Genomic DNA, 23,289 nt, shown 5'->3' with positions numbered 1-23,289 from the left:
CGATTGAATAAATATGGCAGATACGCCGCCACGTGGCGTAGCACGATAGCAGCACTCTGCATTGTACTCTGGTAGCGCATATAAATTTATATCGTCCAGTGACAATCATGTCTCAGATAGATAGATAAAAGGGAAGTTCTGATTAATCATATAAAGAAATGCTATGAGGCTGTCATAGTTATTTTCGTAGACTACGAATATTAAAATGTATCAGCGATAACTTGGAAGTTTCATCACTGAAGTATTTTTTTAAGATCCTGACAAGAAAACATTCTTGCGCAGGTTTAAGATACGCAGCCGCAAACACTAGTAAGCTAGGTGAAAACAGTAAGATCACCCGCACTAGAGATCCGGTAGACACGTCTGTTATCTGTTTTTCGCGACTTGATTACGCAGTGGTCTGTCCAGAGGTGTTTGCAGCCTCTTGCTTTTTTCAGTTCAACAGCTTGTGCGAACAGCCCCTTTCTTTCTTGCGTAAGATGTTCGTTTACATACAAGGGCTTCTGATCCTTTTGTGGAAACCCAAGGGTCGCAGTGGTCAAGCGAGCCTTGCGTGCCTTTTTCACGAACTCAGTTTTTCTTTTTCGGCAGCAAAAGCGTGCAATATTATTTGTTTCTCTTTTAGCTGGTGCACGATGTGCGGTATCGACATCCTGAGGAGCAATTTTGCATCCTATAGCACCACCCATACACTGAACAACCGCAAGACAGCTTTCACCTTTGGTTATAGGGACACCTTTTATTTCTACGTTATTTAGTCGGGAGTATTGTTCCAGCTCAGAAACCCTGCGTGCCAAGTGGCCATTTTCATCTTTCAGGGCCCTGTTTTCAACAGCAAGATCGATATTCTGCTTCTTAACCGTCTCGAAAAGTTCATCAGACATGTTAAGGCTGTCACGCATCACAGCAACCTCAGCGCGTAAAGCCTCCATTTCTTTTGCCAAGAAGTGCGTTCAAACACCTTGTCGCACTTGAAGTGCCGACGCTCTTTTTTCCTGTCCGTTCTTTGTAGCAACTAGTGCTTTGAGATAATACATGAGACTGTAAGGCCTTCGCGAGTAGCCCAGGTGGCATCCGCAGCCGTCGCAGTCACCTTGGTGCTTTCCAAACTGCTATTGAAGATCTTCGTTCAAGTCGCGCCAACTAACCTGAGCCGCCATGTTTTGTTATGCGCATGCTTCATGTAATGGGTTCTTATTGGAACATGTAGGTATTATGTAGAAATAAAAATAAATAAATAAATAAATAAATAAATAAATAAATAAATAGCTTTCACTTGTTTGTATCGGCAAAATAAAAGCTCTAACAATCTCCACGAAAGGATGTCACGATCGTCGGTCTTCATTCAGTTTGCTTCACATGCAGCCGCCGTGGTTGCTTAGTGGCTATGGTGTTGGGCTGCTGAGCACGAGGTCTCTGGATCGAATCCCGGCCACGGCAGGATTCATTGTCGTTTTGATGGTGGAGAACTGCGAAAACACCCGTTTACTTAGATTGAGGTCACGTTAAGGAAACCCAGGCTGTCCGAAAGCCGGAAAGCCAGGTGGTCCGTAGTGAGAGTCATACTCACTACGGTGTGCGCCATACTCAGATCGTAGTTTTGGCACGTAAAACCCCATAATCTAAAAAAAGAAAATGTGCTTCGCGTGCTTTTGTAAAACTTAACTTTTAATTGCAACACTTGCATCACAATTTTCCGCAGCCAAGGTGACGAGTGGCGGCGAATTCGATCTCAGACCCATACCAGCGTTTCTGCACCGTGTGTTGTGCAAGGATACGCCGAAGGCATTGCTGACGTTGCCGACGACACAATTTCTCTTATTGCCTCGGCGCGAGATCAAAAGGAAGAAGTGGAAGACTGCCATGTGCTGATGAGAAGATGGGCTTTAGAATGTAAGTGCAGCACCTCAAGACAATTTTTAATATATTTCATGGAAATATGCGTGAACAATCCTTATAATGCTATGTGTGTTTCTTTACGAATGCGTTCAATCCCTTCCGCAACACCATTCTTCATCACATTTTGCGTTTATGTGGTGGCGATATTACAATATGTGTGTACCTTCTCTTGTAATAGCTCGCCTCCGCAACGCCATCATGTAATCGCCTTTCGGTTGTCACGCGCTAGGGATACCAGATGGATCAGCCCGTATATCATGTGGTATCTTGTAACCTTCGAGATGTTTTTGAGGTTTTCTAGAACGAACTTGATCGGCAGTGCCATGGAGCAAGTAAAGCGTAGAAGAGGTGCCCGCGAGTACGGACGTGTTGGCGGAAGTCACGTACGACGGGAGTCAAGTGCCTTATTTTTTCGCAAATAAGCAGTTTCACTAGTATACTAAACATCAATATTGTCACAACAACTGCGGTCCTGAAGCTCCCACTGCTGCTCATGGCCTCTGAAAAGTGAGATAAAGATTCTTGTCCCGCGCTTTTCACGGAGGAGATTCTGTTAGCGAGACAAGCGGCCTTTGGAGCATGATTTGTAAGCTTGAAAGCTGTGTTGAGGGTCGATGAGTCTTAGTGCTAGCCAGCTATAGAGACACTCAAGTAATCACGGGGAAAAAGAAGAAGGCGGAGAGTCAGGACGCGATCTTCGGTTCCCGTATTTTCCCAACTTTTTTAGTATTTAATCGTCGCCTGTCAGTGTTTAGTTGTACACATCTTTGCCGTGAAGTTTTAAAGACCACGTGGATACCCTTTTTGCCACAGTGAGTGATTTTTACCATTTCCCGGACATTCCTATGCATCCGTTGGCGGCGCCTAACGAGCACTTCGGAGACCACGCCTTGGCTTCCGGGGCGGCTCAGTGTCACTCGTCCGCTACCATCATGGAATATCAAGTAGAGGGAGAAAATATTCTCGTGCAGGAAGTTACTCAAGAGCACGGATGGCAAACTACGGGTGCTACAAGAGCTGGCTCCAAATCGCTGGAAGCTACCCCGAACGCCATAGCAACGCCTTCGGCTCCCCGTAACGATAAGTTTGTGTTTAGTTTCGTGTAACGTCTGGGATCATGTCCTCAAATGAGGACATGAGGGCCCAGTGGGTGTAGAAGAGAAAAAGTGGATCTCTTGTAACGGTTTATTTTCGATGTTACAAACATACTTCGATGCAGTAAAAGTTGCTTATCGTGAGGCTGCAGTGACGCCTGCATATTCTGGGATGTTTTAGAAGTCAAAGAAACCGACCCGTCAATGAAGACAAACAGCCGCTGAGTTCACGCTATGTGTGCGCGTGGAGCCAGATACGCTGCTGGCACTTCTTCCTTGCTGACGTCAATTTTCCGTTGTTTCGTTTGGTATCTCTATTTGCCAATACTTGAGCTACTGGCAATATGCCATTTTCAGTGATGGCTTCTAGTATAAGTGCAGACGGTAGTATTTACCGACTCCCATTAGCAAGTGTAGAGAAATAAGTTTCCTTATTTCTTCTTCATTCGTTCGGACCAATTTTCCTTCTTTGAACACAAAATACAAGTTTGTTTTGTTAGCCAGCTCAACAAACACGTTCTTTGGCACGTAGGGTGAGAAATATTCGTACGGAGTTGCCAGATCGTCAAGACAAGGCTCATTTTCATCACAACTCCACTAAAATCAGCAGATGGTTTGTCAAAGGCTCTTCTGGACCATGACATTTCATTACACGGTTGTTCTTCATCTCATTATCCAGAAGTTTCCGACGAATCGAGGACGCAGTCATCGCTTCCTGTTTCTTCAGGAATGAAGTCATCTTCGTCATATTCTTCATTCTCCCCAACGTCTGATAAATTTCTATTATCAAGTTTGGCGAACATTTCCTCTGCGTCTTCGAGCGGCACAGATCAAAACCTGCGGGCCCTAATCGCTGAATAGAAGTGAGGTTTCATTCCGGCGCCTGAAAAATAAACAGAAGTCCCTTTACTTCAAGGCGCCAGCCTAGCCCAACATGCGAGACGCGGCACCCACTCAGCCCTCGTGTACTCAAATGAGTGCACACATAATTATGCATGCGGTGACTCAACTACGCATCTGTGTGCGATGTTTTAAATAATTATATCTTCTATAGGGAGTTAAAACATTCTCCTAAATTCTCAAGTCACCAGTAACAGTGGCTCGCAAGTAAAAGAAAAAATAAAACGCACTTACTTGTTGTTTCCTGCCGGTGCTCTGGCAAACGCGAGCGCACGAGAACTGATGTCCATGGCGATGGAGATGCCTGCTGAGTTATTTGAGTTTCTTTCTTTGTTTCATTTTGCTGTTTATAGCGCAACCCACGGCTTTAATGTCTTGTTCTCATTTGAGGACACCAGGGCCGAAAGCGAGGAGGTGGGCTGAATATTTCTAAAATTGGAGCGGCTACGGTGGCTGACGCAAGACTTGCAGCATCTGGCATCAACGATCACGAGCTCACACAAGACTCTTTGCCCGAACTTCCAGCAAAACATAATGGTGGCCAGCACGCCCAACGGGTGAATGCCGACAAATATGCCCGCATCAAATAAATCCGAATCTCAGGCAAGATCCACAAACTCTGCGCGTAGTAGGCAGCCCCCGCACTCCACGTGCAAGGGGGTCATACGTGACATACCGTTACAATACGACCCTGCAAAGGTGGATGGCAAGATTGTTAACAAGAACAACCCTCATGCACTAGCAGCCAAGAGAATCGCTCAGACCGCGACCCTCATCATCGCCTTTGACGGGCACCTGGGACCGAATTTTGGGCGCTATAACGTAAAACTATTCCAAACACTTCTACTCCAATTCTGCGATCAGCCCTCCACGATTGATCAAAAACTTTTTTCGACCACCCCCACTTCACCTGTCTGTCACGCGACGTCACGAAAACCGCGATACCTCCCCATCTGATATGATATGTAAACACTGATTATGCATGATTTGGCGGAAAAAAGAAAAACAGTTATTTCTGATTCGACCACTTTTCGCCATTAGCCCTCGGCTATTGGTAAAACGTTTTCGCGCTGCACCCACTTCACATGCCTGTCACGCGACGTCACAAAACCGCAAGAACGCCCCGCGTCAAAGTTACGTGTACGCGATAAAGATGCATTAATATGCCGAACAAAACTGAATTTTCTTCGGAATAGCCGCAGGCTGCCCCGTTCCGAAAGGAATAGAAGATGGCTGCTGCCGATCGCTCAGACGCTGGCTACTCGCACCTGGCGGAGAGCATGGGTGTATTTGCGAATAATAAAACTTCTTGGCGTGGCCGTGTAATGTTTTCGAGCACTTTCGGCACGTTTACCCCCTCATTCTGCCAACTCTTCTTTGCTGAGGGTTCGTTTTAGCCTCATTCTTGAGTTTCCGTTGCGTGCCGCTGCGATTTTCGACCAGCCACCGCAAGCTAAGTAAGGGAAAGCCGACCAATCGTAGACGCCGGCACCACCCTCTTCATCCGGTTATCGACTTTCAGTGCAGTGGCTCGGCCCCATCGAATCCCTCTCCACATGAGCGTTCTCCTCGCCTCTTCTCAGCCAATTAGATACGACAGGCCGCTCAGCGTAGGCAATGTTATTCGTTTTCAAGCAAACAAAAGTGACCTCCTATGAACGAGGAGAGCGTTTGATAGGTCTGTTCAGACAACCCTGCGGGTGACCGCCCGGTGCTTGCGTTGGTGGTTACGCAAATTTGACGTCAGGATATTGGAATAGAAACGTATTGGAATAGTTTTACGTTATACGGCCCTTTGTCAGGTACGGAACGCTCCTGATGAAATGTTCCCTATATCGAAAGCAAGTGGACGTATGCCACGCCTGCGGAAGACTCGGGCATCGCACCGATGTATGTCCAAGACCGAGCGACGTCGTCTGTCGGGGATGCGGCCTGCCAAACCCCAATGAGCAGCACCAATGCACCCCAAAATGCAAGATCTGCCGCGCTCCGAACCTTACCGCCGGTAAACAATGCGCGCATAGATTCAAGACGCCCTACATAGTTGGCCGACAACGCTTCGAGCGTGCCAGGCAGCAAGAGTAGTTCCCCCCCGCCGTCGATCGTTCGATCCTTCGATCCGGAAGACTCATCCCGCACAAACTTTAGGGACAGAAGACGCTTGCGTTCGAGAGGCCATCCTAGAAGTGCAGTATGGACGTATCTAGTGCAGTAGACGGTTTCTGCAATGAATTGCCTCTGAAGAGTCGTTGCGACGCATGGTTACAGCGTGATGGTGTGTAGGCTCATCCTCTCCTCCATAGGAGCAGTCAAAATCGAAGCTGTCTTGATACGGCCTTCCAAGGACAGTGAATTGGGCGGCACCGTCTAGTGTCATGGCCCTCGAAGCCACCAGAAATGAGCTCACTCGACTTTCCTTTGTGGGGAGGCGTCAAAGACCGCGTATGTCGAACCAATACCACGACATCAGATGCACTAAAAAGTAGAATTCCGCAAGTTTTCAGCAACATTTCCGATGTCCTCAGGAGCGCAGGGCCAGACTTATTGAATCAATGACAGTGCTACATCGCTTCAGAAGCAGTCTTGTTTGGGCACATCTTGTAATGTGCAAAGAATGAAGTAATGCGCCCGCAACACGCATTTCGAAGAGCGCATATGTGCGCTGCGTATGTCCTTCAAGACGCGTGCTACCGTTTCTGTCGTGAACTTGTTTCCCCAAGACAGAACGAACCCGATGAACAGGACGCCGTTGCTCCGCATTTTTTTCTTTTCGGCTAATTATTAAATCACATAATTCGCTTTTTGATTTATTTCCTCTGAAAGTTTTTAGCCTAATGGCCTGGCTGCTATTTTTGCACTCGAGAAATAAAGCAATGTTGTGCTCTTCTTTACACTCTCAATTTAAACCTGGACCACATAGAGCTATCTTGCACGAGAAGCGCGCGTGGCCGTATCGGCCAATTCGTGTCTTCTTAGTCATGTAGTTTCATACCATAAATACTAGATGGAACTATGGCGCTGCGATCATCTGATTTGTCTGATCTTCGTACTTGTGGATTCAAACGTTCTTGTATATTTCCTTATTCCGCTTTATATATCCACATTGTCCTGAATTTCTAAGCAATGCATACTTTTCAAGTGTAGAATACTCTTCCAACAAGCGCAATTGCTAGGAAGGGCCACGGCTCAACTTATCGACGTGGCTAAATTGAAACACGCCAATCGTCTCAACTTGCTGGCGTACTCACAAGAAATTCGTGAGGGCGCTCTATCACGCTTGTTGATGCACGCGTCGTGCATGGCCTAACGGTTTCAACATCGGGCCTCGACGCTAGAGCTCCCGTGTTCAAATCCTGCCGCCGCGCAATTTTATTGATGTTTATTTATTGATTACTTAGTCTGTTAAAAATCGTGAACTCAGAAATCCGCGGAGCTGCTGGAAGCCAGAACGATGAATTTCAGTCAAATCCACGTAAGTAAATGATATTATCGCAGTACCCATAGTTCTAAAATGCACTGTTACTTCCATTTTCATTAGAATTTCCATTGGGAACAACCTAAAACTTAATTTACAAATGTTGCCTTTCAGCCGACTTAGATCGTCTTTGCAAAGGTACTTGCTTTCGTACCTTTATTTAGTGTATAATCAGACCTGCGTTGTCTCTATTAATTTTCTTCTCATCATCATCATCAAGCTATTTTAAGTCCACTGCAGGACAAAGGCCTCACCCTCCAATCTCCAATTAGCCTTGTACTGCGCAAACCGATCTCCACTTGCTACTGCGAATTTCTTAATTTCATCACCCCACCCAGCCTTCTGCCCTCCTCGACTGCGTGTCCCCTCTCTTGGCACACATGCTGTAACCCTAATGGTCCATCGGTTATCTAACCTACGCCTTACATGACCTATCCAGCTCCATTTCTTTCTCTTAATCTCACTTAGAATATCGGCTATGCCCGCGTGCTCTCTGAGCCCCACCGCTCTCTATCTCTCCTTTAACGTTACGCCTGTCATTCCTCGTTCCCTGTTTGAGCGGTCATGAACTTGTTTCGAGTTACTTTGTCGGCCTCCAACTTTCTTCCCCATTTGTTAGCACGGGTAGAATGCACTGACTGTACACCATTCTGTTTAGTAATAATGGCAAGCTTCCACTAACGTTCTCAGTATGTGTGCTGTATGCGCTCCAACCAACTTTTATTCTTCTGTAAATTTTCTTCCCTTGGTCAGGGCCTCCTGTCAGTAATTGACTTAGGGAAACGTATTCCTCGCAGACTCTAGAGGCTGACTGGCGATCCTGAACTCTTGTTTCTTTGCCGGGCTATCGATCATTATCTTTGTTTTCTGTATTTTAATCTTAACTCCAGTCTTACACTCTCTTTGGTAAAGTCTTCAATCATTTGTTGTAACTCGTCCCCACTGTTGCCGAGCAGGACAATGTCATCTGCAAACCGAAGGTTGCTGAGAGATTCGTCGTTGATGCTTACGCCTAAGCATCATCATCATCATCATCAGCCTGGTTATGCCCACTGCAGGGCAAAGGCCTCTCCCATACTTCTCCAACTACCCCGGTCATGTACTAATTGTGGCCATGTTGTCCCTGCAAACTTCTTAATCTCATCCGCCCACCTAACTTTCTGCCGCCCTCTGCTACGCTTTCCTTCCCTTGGAATCCATACCGTAACTCTCAATGACCATCGGTTATCTTCCCTCCTCATTACGTGTCCTGCCCATGCCCATTTCTTTTTCTTGATTTTCTTTTTAATTTCCTGACGCCTAAGCAGTCTCAATTTAATTGACTGAATACTTCTTCGAAGCACGCAGTGAATAGCATTGGAGAGGTTGTGTCTCCTTGTCTAACCCCTTTCTTTATAGGTATCTTCCTACTTTTCTTGTGGAGAATTAGGGTAGCAGAAAAGAGGCCCCTCGCACAGTTTTTACTTTTGGGCCTCCTCCTGAAAATACATCACCCTCATATATGTATTGTATTTTGCATTCATTGCATAAACTTGAATCAAAGATAAAAACAATGACTTGCTGGCTCAACCGCTGCATTGAAGCACCCGTAGACACTAGCGCCAGAATTTCCTCTAATAATTACACAATGAAACTCTATAATAATCGAGCATTCTCTTGTGTGCTTCGTCCGGCTCTGTTAGTTTGTATGTTTTCTCGTCATCTGCCGCTTTCTCGAGGGCGTCTTCTATAAAAGGGGGAAGCCTTTCCCCCAAAGCTACCTCCAGTCGGCCATCCATCACCTACATCACTCCAGATGGAAGACGTCGCCAATGGAACTGTGGGGCTCCCCGAGTCTACCGATAGCACCACAGAAGATGGATTGGCATGAGCTGGTGGATTCGATGTCTTCAGAAGTCGTGGTTAGAAAAGAAAGCTTGGCCGGACTTCACCACGGTGTGAGTGGACGACGACTAAAGAGCACCAGTGTTTATGATAGGGTATATGGCTCCATCAACAAGTGGTAACTCGAACAGTCTTACTAGACAATTATTAAAAGAATTCTTCGACCACACAGCACCAGGCTAGTAAATTAAGTTCGCATCAATGCTCGCAAGAACGTAGTTACCGTTGATGCGAGAAAGGCAACCATACTAGAGAATTCGAAGGGAGGTCATGCACTATGCAGAATTCCGATGCGTCCTTTCAATGTGTGTGGGAAGGATACCTCAATTGGCGTAATTTCCGACACCGACTCTCAAATCACGGATGAGAATTTTCCCAAACTTGTGACATCAACATTTCGAATATTGAATGGCCATCGCATCACACAGTCGCGTTGTGTTAAGCTATATGACTCAGCTTATTTAACAGCGTATCTAAAAGTGGGTTGCGTGAGGCATGCTGTGCGGTCATACATGCCAAAGCGTCTACAGTATAAAAGATACCGGCAGAGAGGTCACGTGAATGCAGTCTGCAAAAACGTCGTGACATGTGAACAATGCGGCGGGAGTCACCAAATGTAAGACTGTCAAGGGGATGCACCAGTGTCCCAAGTGTGCAATATCACATGACTCAACATTGAAGTTGTGTCTGAAAATCATACATGAAACAGGGATCGTCAGGAAGATGGGTGGGATATAAGGATTCCGGCAGAGAGACAGCTGCATCAGTTCACCGTCGGCGATGGCGCTCAGGGCAAGAGCACAAGCATGCCATCAGTATAAGCAGACTACATGTACCAGAGGCTCGACCAGCACCGCTCGTCTTGTCCGCACAACCATTAGCAGAATCGGGAAACCTGTGAAAAGACCGAGCAATTGCACCGGTCTATCGAGGCGGGCTCAAACGCCCGCAGTGACTGGCCCCACGCCAGATGTTGCTGAGGTTGTCTGGCCTCCACTACGATTGATAGGTTCTCGCAAGGATCATACGGAAGAAGATTCTAGGATGCGTTTTGCTGACGAGCTTGATGAAACCAAGCTCTAGAGCATGCTTCGACAGCTGATGAATACAATGCGTCATGTGCTTTCTAGTCTGCGCACGCCATCAGCTTTGGCTGCGTTACAAATTGCGGCTCTACGGTAGCATCTCCATATGGCGCTTTCAGCAAGAACTTTTTCTTATGATAAGAAGAGTGTATGTGTCGATCTTTTCTTATGCAGTGGAACGCGTGTAGTCAGAGTGGACGTCTTTATGCTTTTCGAAAATACATATTCAAGTATCTGTTAACTTTTGTGGTAGTTTGGGATTCCAACATTCGATCCCTCTTCCGACTATCAGGACGTTTACAACTTTGGATACCGAAAGACATTTCCAGAAGCAAAGTTTTGATATTTTTCGTGACATTGCGTATGCCGGACATATGGTCCAAGAGCATGATTGTAATGTATGCATCTGTTTCACAGTAAGAGATAATCACAGAGTGTTTTCGATCATTGGAGGCTACATAACGCCGAAATGAGGGTCCATTACCACCGTCCATCATGGAGCAGTGTTACGGTGAATGTATGGGGTGAGGAATTGCCGAACTTCATGCATACCAATAGTCTGGCAACCATTAATGACGATTCCGCTACATTTCTCGGAGGCGTGACGTATAAACTTCTTAGACCTTGCATTCGGCACCAGCAGCCTTCTAACCTCAGCAACCTGGCACACAGATTGGAGATGCATGGCAGCGACCAGATAACTACATATGTCGCCCGATCTAGGGCGTATTACTGCCACAGCTCTTCATGACACGACAAAATTCATGCGCATCTGGATACCTAGAAGCTCCATTGACACAGAATAATAAAACCGAGATGAAATACCCAAGAACGACATCTACCTCAGACCTTACTATCTGTCGCTGAGCTCAACAACACACCCGTCGGCACCTTGACAAACTGGGCACTAAGCGATGAAGATGATATTGTGCTTCCCTTGATCCTTACAAGGCACTCCATAAAATATGGCATGTAATGGACAGCTTACAATTTCCCCCTAGAAGGAAAATTCCCATTGCGGCCTCTGGCAGTGGTTCATGGTAGAAGCGAGGTGGAAGTTGCAGAGGACTACTGCAAAATGATTGTGGCTGCAGCTGCTGGTCGATATTTTCAATCGACCGACAACGCCCACCATCCACATACGGCCTTCTTGACGTCCTGTTCATGATGCGAGAACTTGACGCTGCACTGGCTTCATCTCGTAATTATCAGCAGCTGGACCAGATGACATCACATACGCTGCCTTGCGTTATCTGGGGGAAGGCGCACGCACTGCTCTCCTCTCCCTCTTCAATGCATCGTGGATCTCAGCCACTGTGCCAGATAAATGGAAATTCAGTACAACTGTAGTGCTTCTGAAGCCTGGCAAGGCACCTCATGCCACATCTTCGTAGAGACCCATTGCCCTGGCAAGCTGCGAGGGCAAGATCATGGAGAGAATAGTGCTGACGAGGTACCTTATGCCACATGTTCCTAGAGACCCATTGCCCTGGTAAGTTGCGAGGGCAAGGTCATGGAGAGAATAGTGCTGACGAGGTAGAGTGCTTTCTCGAAAAGTACAACCTTTACCCAGACATGATGTCAGGTTTCTTAAAGAAAGATCGTCCCTTCATGAGGGTGACTGACTTGGTGTCAGCCGTCGAACAGGAAAAGAATTGTCGACGCTTGCCAGCAGCACTATTTTTGGACGTGCACGGTGCTTATGACAATGTGTTGCATGACGCCTTCTTGACGCACTTGAGGAGCTAGGAATTGGAGCTAGCATGGTTCACTGGTTAATGAACTGCCTTACAGGCCAGACCACATTTATGACGACGACACACGGGGAGACCAGTCGTCATTAAATCAGCCGTTGCGTTCCTCAAGGAGGCGTACTTTGCCCTACGTTGTTTAATATAGCCCTTATTAGACTCGCCGATATTGTGCCAGATACTACAAGCATGAGCCTATACCCTGATGATATCTGCGGATAGGTTTTGGTGTTTCGTGTCCTCAACTTTGTGCAAGACTGCAACGTGCAGGGTCGGCTACCTCAAAGTATTTGCAGCAGTGAGGTCTACGATTGGCACCAGCGAAGTGTGCAGCCTTTCATATACACGCAAGGCGATGCACCGCCACGAGATTACGATTACCGGCTCATCCATACCGCGCGTAACGCACCACAGATTCCTAGGAGTGATGATTGACAGAAACTTATCCTGGTCGAAGGAAGTGTCGATGCTGAAGTCCGAGTTAAGTAGCTTCATACACATGCTTAAATATATAGCAGGAATGAAGCGGTGTCCGTCAGAGAGGTGACTGCTCCAGCTATATGAACCACTTTTCGTAGGCTACCTACGATACAGTTACCAATTATTAGAGCATTCGCCCCTCCTGCATACGCACACCAGGGAGCTTACAAGCTCAAGCACTCAGAACATCTTTTGGTCCGCCATACTACACTTTCACAAAGGCCGTGGTTTCAGAAGAACGCGCACCTCCTATAGACGCTTATCTCTCATGCCAACCTTTAAAGGCATAGCTCTGACTGTTGAGCGCCATGAACGTCACCCTCTATTGATTGTACGCATGCTGCGTACCGACAACAATTTCTTGGAGTCCCTTTCGCGTCCTGAGAACGTCCTTCCCTGTGGCTTTACTACGGCAAAAGCAGCTACGGTACCAGCGTGGACTTTGTCAAGACCTGTGGTGAAGCTATCCATTCCCAGAATCAGAAAAAAAATCGCGTATACCCTCATGTGGACATAAACAATTTACGGACGATGTCTGAAGCCTGCACGCACATATATCTGAAGAGCATGCCGCTTCCATACATATATTTACCGACGGGGAGGTGTGGACAACCACGTCAATCTCGGCATTCGTAATACCGTATGTGCAGATCAGTAAGCGCTTTCATCTTGACCACGAAACTACATCAACGGTCGCAGAGGTTGTTGCCATTCCGGAGGCAATTCTCTATATATCGATGGAGCCGCATCAGCCTTGGACTATGTTTTGCGGCTCAAAACCGGCACTTCAAGAGATCGATTCCGCACTTTGATGAGGAACTTACTGTGCACTTCCTGAAGAGGTGATCGAATCACACGATGTGGTGTTAAGAGCTGGCCACTGCATGTGCAGCTGTCAGTTCATCTGTCTCAGTTCAACGATCTGTCAACTGAGGTAACCACAGCTATGCACCTGTTTGTGTCTGAAGTGGTAATGCGCTCTAGTTGGTCTGTCATACGGCGATCCCGAATAGTGCTTAAAAACAGTGGATTACAATAAAAACAGTGGAAAATCAGTGGATTCTACGATACTGTGACTTACATGGAAATGACCTCACCTACGCCGAGGCCAAGATAGCCCACTATAACGCCACATCGATGTCCATCCCATTCTCACGACCAGACACTAATGACCTAACATATAGACTTCTGCGCTATAATACTACAATATATTGGGCGTTGCTAGCTCAACATCATCCCCACGTTCACGAAGTCGACCCAGAGATCAAAATACAGATACCACCAACCATGAAAAGGTGCGATGCAAGCTCGCCGCACAGATTACGATTGAGTGTGACCTTCACCTGGTTCTACCTGCATTTTGTCGTCCTGGCGGACAGCCCACATTGTCCGAACCGCGGTATTTCTGCGACTACAGAAGGCCTCTTGTGCATCTGCCTGCAATTTGGTGCGCAAGAAAATCGCTGACAGACATATCAAAATTCGTCGTTGCACCATTCACTGAAACAGTTCTATTGGGTCCGTCGCCTTATCCTCGTCATCAGGCTGATAGTCTGAAGGCTCTAAACAAATTTTTGCGTGAGAGCTTCTCAACAAGAGAACTTCAAGGGTCTTGAAGCGTGCAAGATTTTCGCGACCATCATCATCCTGATAATCAACGTATTCTCTATCACTTTTTTCTACACCCATTCCTCTGCCCCCCCCCCCCCCCCGCCCATCCCTGGTAGGAGGTCAAAACTGATTCAGATCGACCTCGCAGCTCTTTGTCCCATGATAAATACCTCTCTCTCTCTCTCTCTCTCTCTCTGTTTGTGAGCATGGACACTTCTCACACTTGACGCTGCAATTGGGCGGCACCACATGCGTGTCACGCGACTGTCACAGCGCTTTCGCCTGCAAGAAGGCTCCAGGTGGCCCAGGCTTCACTTACAAATGCGGCGCCCACTTGCTTTTCATGACGCATCAGCAGTTGCTGGTACATTCTTTGGGGCCACCTCAAACATCCAAGGGTTTCCCTGACAGCACAGCAGAGACAAGTGGATGTCTTTTCCTGACCGGTCGTCTTGTAGCTCTGAAATAGCGGTGCTGTCACGCGCTTGGTTCTGCATTTCGCCGTCTTTCTTTAAGGGCAAGTACAAGAACCTCTAGCAATGCCGCTTAGTTACAAATAGTTCAGTCAGCTGTTTTTAAAGGTTATCTACAAATTTCACATTGGCAGTTTGTTGCTGAAGGCAGTATTTAAAATGTGAGGCTACTATTTTCTCAATAAGTGACATGGCAAAGCGAAAAGAAATACTGCAGACTAGGCCCGGCCATCCTCCACTCTACGGAGTTGGTTTCAGTGCATTAGCACGCTCCGTCGTTTTTAAAACCTTCGTTACTTTTAGCTGGGGCACCCTGTGGATATAATGTCGAGTGGCGTTCGGCATTAATTAATGAATCCCTCTGATAGTAGAGCTTCATAGCGAGAGGTCCCACATCTCAAGCAATGCAGGCACAAGGCTGTGACCAACTCGTCTTCGTCGTCTTTCATGAAGCAGTGCAGACTACTCCTTTTTCTTCAGTACAATTATCTACGCGGAGAAGAGGAGTCGCCCCAGCAACCAACAGACCGGTTAGTACAGGTGGGTCGAAGACTATCGCTGGTGAACGTGCACAATTACGTGCCCTCCAGGGCACTTATACGAATGTGGGTCAAGTGGTTCTGTGCAATAGTTGACAGGAGACGATTGGCTGAGTACGCCGTAGGGGCCCTGGTACTTGGAAAAGAGCTTGGGTCAAAGATCAGGGCTGGCAGCAGGAACCCAAAGTAAGCCAAGTGAGTCAGGGGCCTATAGTGTAGGAGAGGCAGGGATATCCCGACGGTACTCCTGTGACGGCGGATCATCCCAAGAAAATGTGCAGGTGAGGTCTCGGCACTCTTCCGCGTGTGCAGAGGCTTTGGACAGGAGAGTAGCCGTTGTTGTCTCCTGAGGGCGATAAGGAAGGATGGTATACATTGTGCACAATGGCTCGCGTCCGTAAGGAAAGAACGGGTAAAATCTCTTAGTGGTCTGTGCGGTGGTAATATAAGCATACATCACAAAGGGTACAATGCAGTCCCAAGATGTCTCGTCAGATGTGACGTGCACTGCCACCACATCGCCGAGAGTGCGGTTAAAGCTCACAGTCATATCCTTAGTTTGCAGCTGGTATGCAGTAGCGCTACGATCAATAACGTGACATTCCCTGAGTGGGGTTTCTATAGCGTCAGGAAGAAAGACACAGCACTCAGCAATACTTTGGAGACTCATTGTGGAAGTGCGAGGTTACGCAGAGAGAACCAGGCAACATCACGCACATATGCATTGGGCAGAGGCGAAGTTTCTGCGTGGTGCGTAAAATGGTATTCACCCAGCGGTTGGCGTCTGAATTACTCGGAAGGGGCCCATAATGATCAGCTTCCTCGAGGTCAAAAGTGCCTTTTGGGCAAGTCAACCTTTCCGATGGAGCAGCTGAGGGACGAGAATTCTTCCAGTTTTGGCAAGAGAGGCAGAGCGGATATATCGGAGGACGAATACACGCAGGTCACGCCAATAAAAATTGACTCATATGCCCGCGAACGTTTTTAGTACTCCTGCATGCGCACATTGCGGGTCATCGTCAAACACTGCACATGTCCAATGGTAGACGCGGTGGAACCACGAGTAATCATTTGTGGCCGTCAGAAAGCTACTTACGGTGGTAAAGGAGTCCGTGGAGAACAGAGGAGTGGCGTGCGTGACGACGCAGTGCACGGCGAATAGAAAGCCTTCATGGGTATGACAGATAAGCCAGCATCGAAACAATCCGTTGATCCTTTCCTTGATCAGAGAGCATGTCCGTCGCTGTAAGGAAGGACACGCATATTGGTATTTTCGCATAAGTAGCCTGGCCTGACACAGGGGGAAAGTACCGGGAATCCGGGTCAGAGTGTCTACGGCCACAGCGCTACAGCACTCGAATATTGTATTCATCGAACGACGTGACCTGAAGGATCGTTCAATGACGATAGCCAGCAGAGAGCATGCTGGTAGGGTGTGTCGTCGAATGGGCGGCCGTAGAGGTTAAGACGGAATTTAGTTCTGGCGCAAATGGTAGCCAAAGCATTCTTTCTCTGTAACGGAATAGTTGGCTTCCGTTATCGTGACTCAGCGGGTGGCGAAGACAACGGCTTATTCAACGAAGTCGGCCTTTCGCTGCGCAAGACCAGAGCCAGTGCCGACATCACTGAAAAACGTATGTGTTTGCGTCAGTGCGTTTGCATCAAAATGCCGGCCGATAGGGGGTGAGGTTAGAAGACGACGCATCGTTGTGAATGCAGCATCACAAACTGGTGCCCAAGGGAAAGGCCGTGGTTACCCACGACAATGTGCGTCAAAGCCGCTAGTAATGTGGCGAAGTTGCACATGAAACGGCGAAAGGATGAGCAAATTCCAATCAACTTGTGCAGTTATTTATGATCTTTGTTCGTGAGAATTGGCCGGCGACATGGACCTTCATTGGATTTGAGAGCAAACCACCTCTAGAAACCCTAGAAAAGATCACTAGCTGTCGGTCGGCGAAGCGACGCTTCCTTAAGTGGAACTAGGGTCCAGCATCGGCGAGCCTAGTGAGGACGCATTCGAGTCGGATCAGGTTAGAAATTTGAAGGAATCAGGTTAGTTAGAAGGAACAGGCGGAATACATCGTCAGCTGTTTCAGGATTCCTTTTAAGCATGAAAGTTTTTATCTACCTTTGTCTGGAACCTTCCAATGACCTTGAGCCAAAAGCTGCAGCCGTTTCACGGGCACTCAAACGAGAATATACGGGCAAGTAGTGAAAACAAAACGAGATCATCGGGGCAACCAGTCAAAGCTTTTAATAATGCGGACTCTGGTCCCCAACCCTTTGTACAGGAGCACAATATATAGGCTAGTTACAGCTCGAAGAACTTCTAGTACGCCGAGGCTTTCTTCGTCATTTCTAATAATGACTTTCAAAAGGCAGCTGCAGAGCACTATACACTTCCTCGCCCTCTTTTGCCGCTTAGCGCTGAACGACAGCGCTCCGCGAGTGCCACGGCGCAGGTATTGCGTTGCCCCGAGAGACGGCGCCACGCTGCGTGGCGCCTCCTGCAGGCGCTTTTACAGGCGGCCGTGTCCTAACAGTTACGATGCTCCGCAGCTAAGGGTGAGGTAGCGAGAGCAAATCGCGGCCGCGGCGGTCGCATAACGATGGCTGCGAAATGCTGAAACGCCCCTCTCCCATGCATTGGGGGCACCTTAAGGATTCCCTGGTCTTCATAATTTTCCACAGGTGCCTACGCTCTGCCTCATATTCAAGTCGTGACTTTGGCACTCAAAACCCTGAACACAATTCATTCTTGTATCTGGGCAGCTGGCTCTGTCTCCCTGGCGTCTTTGGTTGCCTGTCGTGCGGCCTTCAGCCGATTTTCTTCTTCTAGCTGGGCAGCGTCCATATAGGGCAGTGCACAGTATGGCATTGTGCGGTGTGGTGTAGTGCAATGTGTAGTTACAAACATGGACTACGCCAATTTTAAGATTGCGCCTTGTATCGTCTCCAGCCAATCTGCCCTGCCGGTTGCCACTTCTTGCTCACATCTACTCTCGATTGGGGAGAGCAAGCAATTTTTTTCCAAGAGCTTTTAGAATGCGTTATCTTCTATGCCGTTGAATACATTTTTGTTCTTGTCAGTTTCGGGCATAGTAGGATTAATGCACCACCGAAGGTCAATTACATCATCAATGTACCTGGTGAAATTTTCACCCTTTTCCTGACGCGACAACACTCACGTTGTTCCGCGGGAATCTTCAACACAGCATGACAAATCGAATACTTCAAAACTAGTCCTAAATGCTGTCCCGTTGGAAAGGTCGGAATCCTGATTCCGTAAACAGGAACTGGCGACTCTAGACAGATGGAACATGACGTTACTAAATTCAGCTGTGTTATCCAATTTGTTATGCGCATTCGCGTGGTCCTATGACAGGAGCCTAACCTCCCCTTCACTGTCGTCGCTGCAACTGAAGACAGAAGGATATGGTGGACATAGAGCACCGCAGTAAGATTGGGCTGCACGGCAATATGCAGATATATATATATATATATATATATATATATATATATATATATATGTATAAGAAAGGAAAATAACAGGAGGGCAAGAGGTTCAAAGGATCAAAGGTTCAAAGTTGCAGTGTCTTGAAGTTATGGTTGAGGTATCATCCTCTATTTTTGCTTTCTCGTTCAAAACGGAAATTTGGCTGTTAGCTAGCATTGTTTTAAGGTCATTTGCGTGGTGGATGTAAACGTTGTCTTCACGGCAGATACTTCTTGTTCGTCCGGGCGATAAGCAAAACAAGCACAAGGTAAAAGCGAGAGCCAACGTTTCGACAAGTAGACATGTCTTTTTCAAGGCGATAAGCGCTTTCCTCGGCATAATATATATATATATATATATATATATATATATATATATATATATATATATATATATACAGGTTTGGTTCTTCTAAACGGGAGGAGGGGTAATACGGGTGGGTTCGGCGGCGAGTGAAGATGTGTAGGCGGTGACGTTGCAGAATTGAGAATAAAGAAGACTAGTGACACGGCCGCGTGTCAACCAGCATGTCAAGGGCCGTGTGCACAGCACCCCTCTATTACCTGTTTTGGTGGAGGTTGTGGGCTAACGTGTTCGCAGAAGGAGCGGCAGAAAACGGTGCTCGTGATAAAAAATTACTGAAATGGAATAAATCTTTCAATAAAGAAAGGTAGGAAAATGCGTAGTGCGAGCTAAGGCATAGTATGGTTAGCCTTGGTTAACCTTCATTGCAAGTCCAGGTTAGCCTGGTTGTCTAGCTATGTTGCGGCGTTTAGCCAGTCGTTAGGCGCGCTGTTCGTCTGTTTCCTGGGCGATTCGTTCGCTCTTCATCTCGTTCCGATGTCGATTCCAGGCCTGCTGCTGCTTATCAGAATTGTCGCCGTCCATACCGCCGCCTCAACTGTGGTTGTAGCACACGCGAGCTCTACTTTTCAATCCTCCTACATGTTATCAGGCAGGCGACGCGGCTGGCGAAGTGAGCCGAGGCGAGCGCCACGACGAGCAACGGGATGTGACGTCATACCAAACGGCGGCAGTGGAAATGCGCGGCGCTGTGCAGCGGCGGAACACCTGTCGCTCGGTGCTACTAGTGGTGCATGTGCAGTAGTGACTAGGGAGCGAGAGAGAGAGAGAGAGAGAAATATCCGCTGCCAGCTGTGCGTTGTGACGTGATGTGCCTCCTCAGAGCACCGCCACGACGAAATCGCAAGTTCGAGGCCAGTAAAGCTTTCGCTTTAAAAACCGCTAAGCAGCCATATTAAGTGTTGCGGCCAATAGCTTGAAATTTAGCATAGCCAATAGATTCTAAAGATCCCTTTGAAACGTTTATGCCTATTAGTTGCAATGTCTTGAAGTTATGGTTGAGGTATCATCCTCTATTTTTGCTTTCTCGTTCAAAACGGAAATTTGGCTGTTAGCTAGCATTGTCTTAAGGTCATTTGCGTGGTGGATGTAAACGTTGTCTTCACGGCAGATACTTCTTGTTCGTTTTGCTTGTGCGACCAAAATTCCTTGTTTGCAGTGTCGCGGGTGATCACCACGTGAACAAACCCCGCTTATACGGAAGCCCACAACCACCCGCGAAGCATTAGCGGAAACAGATACCTACAGTAATAAGCAGACAGACACACAGACAGACATCGGTGCAGGCCTCGATAAGAAAGTAAAGCGCAAAAGACATCACCTGAAGATGTTTCATCCCGGAGTTTTGCCCGAACGAAAGAAAAATGACTACCACGCACTACGGATAGCACAAGTGACGACGAATCTCGCCCTTTCCTTGAATCCCGCAAACTATCCGCCAACAAGAACAAAAAAAAAGGATAGAGGAGGTATAGCCTGCAATGTTTAGACTACAAGAGTGATCACCCTCGACACTGCAAGCAAGGAATTTTTGTCAGACAAGTGAAACGAATAAGAAACTGCAGCGAAAATAACGATTATATCCCCCTCTTGAATGACCTTAAAACAACCTTAGCAGAAAGAAACTATCCACATGTTGCTCTCGACAGAGCTTATGATGACGCGTCAAGATTAGAGACACAGTCAGAATTAGCTAAGGAAAAGCCTACACAATCATCTGACAGACCGCCAGTCTTTATGCAAAAATATCCTAATTCTCTCCCAAACATAAACATCCTACGAAAACACCACCCAATATTATCAAGAAACGTGGGTCTGAGAAAAGCCTTCCCGGATGTACCAAAAATAAGGTATCGCCACACCAAAAACTTTAAAGACATATTAGTGCACGCAAATGTCAACCAACATCATTCCAACGTAATAAACGTATGTTATCGCCTCAGATGGAAAACCTGCAGTAACCTTCAAAGTGGCATTAAAACTAAAAGCACCGCAGTTATACACACGAAGAGAAAACTAGCTTTACTTGCACATGTTACGATGTGATTTATACGCTTCAATGATCCTGCTCTAACAAATATATCCGTGAAACGGGACAATCAATGAACGTCATATTAAGCCGACATCCGTGGACACAGCTAGAAAGCTTCCAAATGCCGTCGCCGGGCATTTCAACCAACCAGGTCATAACACTAATGAACTTAAACTCTATTCTTACAAATTTCCGTTCTGAACGAGAAAAAAAAATACAGAGATTCATACCTTACCCATAAGTTCAAGACATTGCAACCAATAGCATAAACTTTTAAATAGGAGCTTCCGAGTATTATTGCTATGCTAAATTTCAAGCTATCGGCAAGAGCTCTTGATTTGACTGCTTAGTGGATTTTACCCTCTCTTTCGGTCCTTTGTTTATTTTATTTATAGATTTATTCCTTTTTAGTATTTCTTTGTTATTTCTTTACGAGCGCCTTTTTCTGCCGCTCATTTTGTTATGTCTTACAGAGACAAGATAGCCCACGACCTCGAGCGCAGCATGTCATACAGGGGTGGTGTGCACACGGCCGTTGAACGCCAGCTGACGCACGGCCATGTCACCGGCCTTTTTGCCGTCATCCAACGGGAGCCGACGGCAGTACACGCGGAAAACTGGGCTGTAGTTTGTTGTTCGCCGAACTGCTGTGGTATAATCAAGCTTGCCCAAAAGAAGTATAGTGTCCCAGTTTTTATGGTCGTGTTTAACATACCTAGGAACCATGTCGGACAGAGTTTGATGGAAACGCTCGGTAAGACCACTTGTTCGGGTGTGATACACTGCTGTAGTTTTCTGGGTGGTGTCAGAGGCCCGCAGGACTTCAGCAAGGACATGAGAAAGAACTGACTTGCTACAGCCTCTCAGAAGAACATGAGGCGTACCGTGGCGCAAGGTATGGGGGTGCACGACAAACTCAGTGACTTTAGAGGCTGCAGCAGAAGGAAAAGCTGCAGTCTCAGAGTAACGAGTGAGACGGTCCACGGCAGTGGCCATCTAGCGGTGCCCTGCGAGCCTAAGCAGAAGGGGTCCCTTTTAGTCTACCCTCACGAATTCGAACGGGCAGGACGGGCAAGGCAATGGTTGTAAAAGGCTGGCGGGAAAGAGATGGAATGTGTTCGGTGTTCGCATGACGTTCACGGACCGACGTACTTCGCAAAACTAGTGGACAGGCCTGGCCAAAAACAGCGAGCTTTAAGGAGGTCGTAAGTTTTGTGAAATGCCGAGTGACCAGCGGTAGCGTCATCGTCAAACGCTTGTAAATCTTCTAGTAAGCGAGGGAGGACGCGGACCCATCAGTGACAGGTAGGGTGGTAAACGTACCGAAATAATTATCCACCATGTAGTTTATAAGGTGCAAGTTGTCGTCTTAAGTGGCTGTTGGGAGGACGACATGAGCCAGTGGGCCTGTGGATAAGGATTCGGCAGTATGTATGCGGACGTTGGAGGGAGTGGAGTACCCCTGATGAAAGAATGTCTACCGTGGTCAAGAACTGTATTGTGCTAATATCCATCATCTCGATCGGCTGGGGGGGGGGGGGGGGGGGGGGGGCGTGTCCAACAAATGGAAGTTGAAAATGGGCATTTGGCGACACCGGGCAGCGAGACAAAGCATCGGCGTCTTGCTGTTGCCTGCCAGACCTATATGTTACAGTGTAGTCGTACTCCTGTAGACGCAGCACCCGACGGCCAAGGCGTCAAGAAAAATTTTTTACAGAGGGTTACTAACACAAAGCACCATGATCAGTCACAATTGTAAAATCACAAACTTTTCCATGGACCATACAATCGCAAGGTATTCTTCTGCAGCGATAGTACAATTTCGCTCAGCAGGAGAAAGACTACGGCTCTCGTAGGCCACAACTTCCTCGTTAGACGCGTAGTTCCACTGAAGCGAGAGAGCGCCGATGTCATTCCCACTTACAACAGTGTATAGGATAGTAGCGGCTGCGGGACCAAAGTGAAGTAGCACTGGTCCAGATGTCAGACATTGCTGGAGGGCCCGAAAGGCGGCTTCACAGTCAACCATCCAGGTAAAGGGTGTGGTCGTGGTCAGAAGTTTGTGAAGAGGTGCTGCGATATTAGTGAAGTCATGCAGAAAGGGCTTGAAGTACGATGCTAGTCCGAGAATGCTGCGAAAGTCTTTAGGTGTTGTTGGCTTTGGAAATGCAGCGCTGCAGCTACTTTGTCAGGATCGGGCTGAA

At 47.3% G+C, this 23,289-nt stretch overlaps 1 protein-coding gene across 1 annotated transcript in view; it reads left to right on the top strand.

The window, feature by feature from the left end:
* Positions 1 to 1,650: 1,650 nt before the first annotated feature.
* Positions 1,651 to 23,289, top strand: part of LOC126519085 (probable cytochrome P450 12a4, mitochondrial) — a 54,300-nt gene continuing 32,661 nt past the window's right edge. The window contains exon 1 of the mRNA XM_055065283.2: positions 1,651 to 1,893. Coding sequence (XP_054921258.1) covers positions 1,872 to 1,893 — 22 coding nt within the window. The 5' untranslated portion in view covers positions 1,651 to 1,871. The remainder of the gene's footprint in view (positions 1,894 to 23,289) is intronic.

The sequence above is a fragment of the Dermacentor andersoni genome, chromosome 10, assembly GCF_023375885.2.
Source record: "Dermacentor andersoni chromosome 10, qqDerAnde1_hic_scaffold, whole genome shotgun sequence".
NCBI classification, from domain to species: domain Eukaryota; kingdom Metazoa; phylum Arthropoda; class Arachnida; order Ixodida; family Ixodidae; genus Dermacentor; species Dermacentor andersoni.
This window is presented reverse-complemented; position numbering and strand designations above follow the sequence as displayed.